At 44.7% G+C, this 4,922-nt stretch overlaps 1 protein-coding gene across 1 annotated transcript in view; it reads right to left on the reverse strand.

Annotated features, from left to right (window-relative positions):
• Positions 1 to 4,803, reverse strand: part of T265_07911 (hypothetical protein) — a gene marked incomplete at both ends in the record, with an annotated part of 13,936 nt that extends 9,133 nt beyond the window's left edge. The window contains one exon of the mRNA XM_009173571.1: positions 4,543 to 4,803. Within this exon, the coding sequence (XP_009171835.1) occupies positions 4,543 to 4,803 (261 nt within the window). The remainder of the gene's footprint in view (positions 1 to 4,542) is intronic.
• Between the last annotated feature and the right edge of the window lie 119 nt (positions 4,804 to 4,922).

Raw genomic sequence — 4,922 nt, forward strand, 5'->3', positions numbered from 1 at the left:
TATTCTCTTGTTACTCTTTCACATTCATCGCTTGCACTCACTTTTTATGTTTGTGGCCATGCTCTTCAAAAATAGATGATAAGTGTAGTATTCCAAAAGGCTGAAGGACACTACAGATGCTTCATTCTTCCAGGGAATCAGTAACAGTGCGCACCTCATGGGTCTCCAGGGGAGTCTAACGGATGAAACTGGTCACGTGTGGCTGACATCGTAATCAACTAGTATCTAGACAGGGTATAGCGCCACTCAGCCTTCAGTCGGGAAATAAGGGTCTCGTGACAACGTATTGATTGGGTCGTTTGTATCCAGAATTACAGATCCACGTATAACCGACACCTTTTTCTCCAATGTGATGGATAGTTTCACCACTGATTCTGCTCCCCCGGAAATGAATCCAGCTAAACAACAACGGTCTCACTAACGTGGCGTTCTACGTTCTTCTGGCAAATCCAGATGGATCACCAATCTAGTCTCCTGTGGACTGTCAATCGCGACACGGGTAACTCATCTCCAACGGTAAGGGCATAAATATGTCCACACGCCGATCCCGCAAGTAATGTACACAGGTTGGTGAATTAGCTTTTCATTGGACTGACTTCGCAGAGCTATGCCAATATCACTACGGAACTCTAGCGAGTACACGCTCATTTGCAAACTAGTTTGGTTTTTCGAGAGACTCACCTGGAACCCAGATGAATCTCTCGTTTGTGATGTTCTCAGGCAACTGAATGTGCTGCACCAGGCCGCCTCATGTGTCGACGAATTTCCAGCAACCTTGTGAGTAGTACATTACAAAAATATACGTATATTGCGATATCTCGAATATCGTAGCGACTGAAACATGAGGCGGCCTGATGCAGCACATTCAGTTGCCTGAGAACATCACAAACGAGAGACTCAACTGGGTTCCAGGTGAGTCTCCCGAAAGAACCAAATTAGTTTGTAGATGAATGTATATTCGCCAATTTCGTGCAATTTGGTTTGAAGTAAAACGTGAGGTTGACGGAAACCCGGGGACTGCGCCTATCTGATGAGCCCCAAGAAGGGCGAAACCGGTCGTGGGCTGTCGACGGATTTTCCGCAGCCTTATGAGTAGTACATTACAAAGATATACTACGGAACTCTTTCACGTAAGACCAAAGAGGAATTTCCCCACCGAAAAGAATTCCAATAGCAATGATTCTTCTTCAAGGGTGCTCCCGTCGTCCAAGCGGAAATCTCGAACCAAGAATAAGATACTTTTGTCTGTCCGAAACGTCGTTTTTCTCCCCAAAAGGAAACGCTGCGATTAGAAGACAGATTCCTCCCGCATGGTCCTCACTTGGACAAAAACGTAGCTGTGGACACACAAAAAACCGTATTTGCTAGAAAGCTTTGCGGATTCAAGACCGAAAACCTGGAGCACATGATGAAGTAACGCACCGGAAATCCATAACTATCGAGTTCCAAACAATCACTGCCACTGTCAGTGTTATTTCAGTATGCGCACTAATGTTGTCCCCTCGCTTGGTGAGGAGATGTTTGCAAAGCAATTGTTAAACTTGGCGAACAGATCAACAGCCAGTGAAAGGTGTTGAAAGGCGAAAAGCCCTTCGCCACGGAGTTGTTTGTTAGAAGACAGCAAACAAACAGTTACAGCCGATTGGACAAGAAAGTGAAACTCTCATATGCACAATGTTTTCAAAAACTGAACATCCGTTTTCTTCTTGAACGCGTCTTCTTGAAATTTCCTGGATATTCACTGACTATCACGCAGTTGTAACGAATGTTGCAAGGCAGTTCCACAAATGCGCGATACATCCTACATTTTACTAGATCAAGGAGGAGTTAGGAGAAAACCACATACTACTCGCATGCTCCACCAGTAGTATCCACTGTTATACCGTGTTCACTGGTTCATAATTCGTATTGCTTAAGTGTCTTTGATAGCCTTTTTCTAGATGAGAATTAACCAACACCCATCAGACTCACAAGGTCATCCACAACGTACCAATCACCATTAACTGGATATCCGCATTATTCATTAGAAAGTTCTACTCCGTTCTCACCGACGCTAAATGAACAATTCCTTCCCATACTACTCAAATTTCATCAATCCACTTCGAAGAGTGTGTGACACTTTGCCCGCAGGACACCTACGTGCGAGCAAATTTGTCTGCTGCTGGTGCGTTTTGGAACCAGGTGATTAGATCGCAAGCGTTGCTTCTGTGCAGTTTGAAAAGTGCACCTGGAGTGAGTGTGAGGAGTATCCCACTGGAAAAATTTGGCTCTCATACTGAGTTGCCGTAAGATAAGATCAATGATATCGTCAGTGATGTGGGCACAAAATCAGACGCAGTATTCTGGCGTCAACTTGCCAACTTTGAACATTTAGATAAATACGATCATCCAATTTAATCAAGAATGCATCAAACCAGTGAGACATCTTGCGAGTTTGAGGCGAAATGAAGTGACTAAAGAGTGCTCCCTCATGCAGCAAGAAATGTACTTGAGTTGTAGGTTTTGGAAATTCCAAGGAGCTTGGAGCAAGCTGGTGAGGACTTTGCTTAAAGTTGTCGCGGATGGCTAAACCGAAATGAAACAAATTCAGAAACGGAGAGCAGCATCTGAGTGTACACAGTAACTACTTAAGAATGAGATAACTGCAATTGATAAAGGTCTTTTGGTTATTATCTACAAGATATCTCCAAAGCAGATAGCACTTGTTTCGACACAGACTATTTTTTGCACACGAGTTTGTTTTTGGCAGGAGACTCAAGTGATTCCAGCTCAATCTCTCGTTTTATGCTGGTCCGCTTGGACTGAATTTGGTGCATAAGGTCGCTTCATGTCTTAGTTGGTACATCACAATGTGTCGTTGCCCAAACGGAGACCCTTGCTCACAGCTGATGATCGGTTTCACCGTTCTTGGGGCTCATCAGGCTGGCGCACTCCATGAGGTTCCGTCTACCTTACGTTCCATCTGAACCCGAGTTGGACAGGTTTCGACAAATACACTCATCTGCAAATCAATTTGGTTTTTACGGGAGGCTCAACCAAATCTCTCGTTCACGATATTCTCCAACTGAATGTCCTGCACAAAGGCCACCTCATGTTTCAGTTGGTAAGATTTTCGATTTGTCGCAACACATTTTTTCTTGATGTAACCCACTACTCAGTGGTGTTGAAAACTCTTCAACAGCCCGCAGCCCGTTTCGCATTTATTGTGGCCCTTCAAGTAGGCGCAGCCCCCGAGTTTCCGTCAAACAGTTCAGTCAAAGAAGAACGTCATAAGTGGGAGATTCAGCTGGATTCAGCCGAATGTCCTGTTTTGAATAGCACGACTAAGAGATGGGCTTTTTGGCCACGAAATTTATGAAGTGAGTCGGAGGCAAAACGAAGGCGATTGTGTTGCCGTGCAGACATTACAAAGGTACTTCGTGAACGTTTCTAGAGATGAGGCTAGTGAGACATACCGAATATGGTTTCCGGACACCCCAAAAGGACGAGATTTATGGGCTCGCAAAATTGCAGATCCCGGATTCAAAGGGAGCGCCCGATGCGGCGAAGAAAGCTAGAAAAATCCCCGCATTTCACTGATACTTGAACCGAAAGTAGAAAATGGTGCATTCAAACAAAATCTCTGAGTCAAACAGTAGGAGAATTTCAATAAACTGCCTTTCATTAGTTTACAAAAAACGCTGTTAAAAGGAACGATGCCTTTTCAGAAACAGGCAGGGTCGTGTGATAAATTCCGGCACAAACGGGAGAGGACAAAACTCGCGCATTGAAGGATCTCGGTAATCGCAAAATGGAATTAAAATTTTGGAAGCTACGACGTGTCCTTGTTGGAAGTGCCAAGAGAGAAATGCCAAGTACAAACGCAGGGTTTTTCTTTCGGCATTCAAGGGTTTGAAATACATTGCCTATGCTTCGATTGATCAGCGTTCAAAACACGCGCAATCTACTTCTGAATTCATTTATCTCTTGTTTCGGCAAAAGTGTCGAACCATTTAGGAGAAAATGCAAATCTGGATACTTCTGGCCATATGAAATGGAAGTAATGCACTCAAGAAATGGCGTTGCTAAACTTTGTTTGAATGATTACGCGGAGATCCTTGGTCATCAGGTTTGGCATGCGCGTATTTAAGCTGCTCCACGTGCACTGTATTAGTTCTGGATCCGCTTGCCGGTAAGTTTCGTCTGCCGTGTGTTTTGGTGTTTTGATGCTTTGGCCCATTATTCAGGTGGCTGCCTGGCACTCACCGGGAAACGTGGGCTACAGTAATTCTGCTATAAACTCCGGCCTGCTGGACGGAACCTGTCGGCAGATACACTCGCGCTAACACTTGATGATATCGTACGGGCGGTCATAACCGCGTTCGCGGTTTGTTGATTCGTGCGTTCTGATTCCTCTCGTCTTTTTTTCCAGTTATTGTCGGGCCCCTTATTATGTTCTGGAGCCGAACATCATCCCGAGGTGTGTTCCGTATGCATGTTTCTCCGTGATGCCCTACCTACATTGTCCGATGGATGACGAAAACCTCATCTGATTTCGCTAACCTTCAAAGTGTTATTTTCCAGATTTTGTGGTCGCCGTTCGGAAGAATTTCGGTAGAGTGCCCGCTTCTCAAAGTCAGTAGGTGAGTCTGTGATGTTTATCTTTCGGGTCGTAACTCCTGACGAGAGTTTCTTTACTGATTTTCCGTGCCAGTTGATTATGTATTGAGACGACACTACTCTGTTTTCAGATTGCACTTTGTGAGAACGTTCAGCCCTCAGGTGAGTGGTCAATTGTGATGAGCGATGACGAGTATGACACATGACATATATCGAGGCATTTGTCTGACTTTCTTTCCCTTGGTTTCCGTAACGCGTCTTTCTGTATTCTTCTAGATGAATCCGTGAATCTGAGTGCCTACCGGAAGAGGCTGTAAGTGTTT

This window comes from Opisthorchis viverrini (genome assembly GCF_000715545.1).
Source record: "Opisthorchis viverrini unplaced genomic scaffold opera_v5_198, whole genome shotgun sequence".
NCBI lineage: Eukaryota > Metazoa > Platyhelminthes > Trematoda > Opisthorchiida > Opisthorchiidae > Opisthorchis > Opisthorchis viverrini.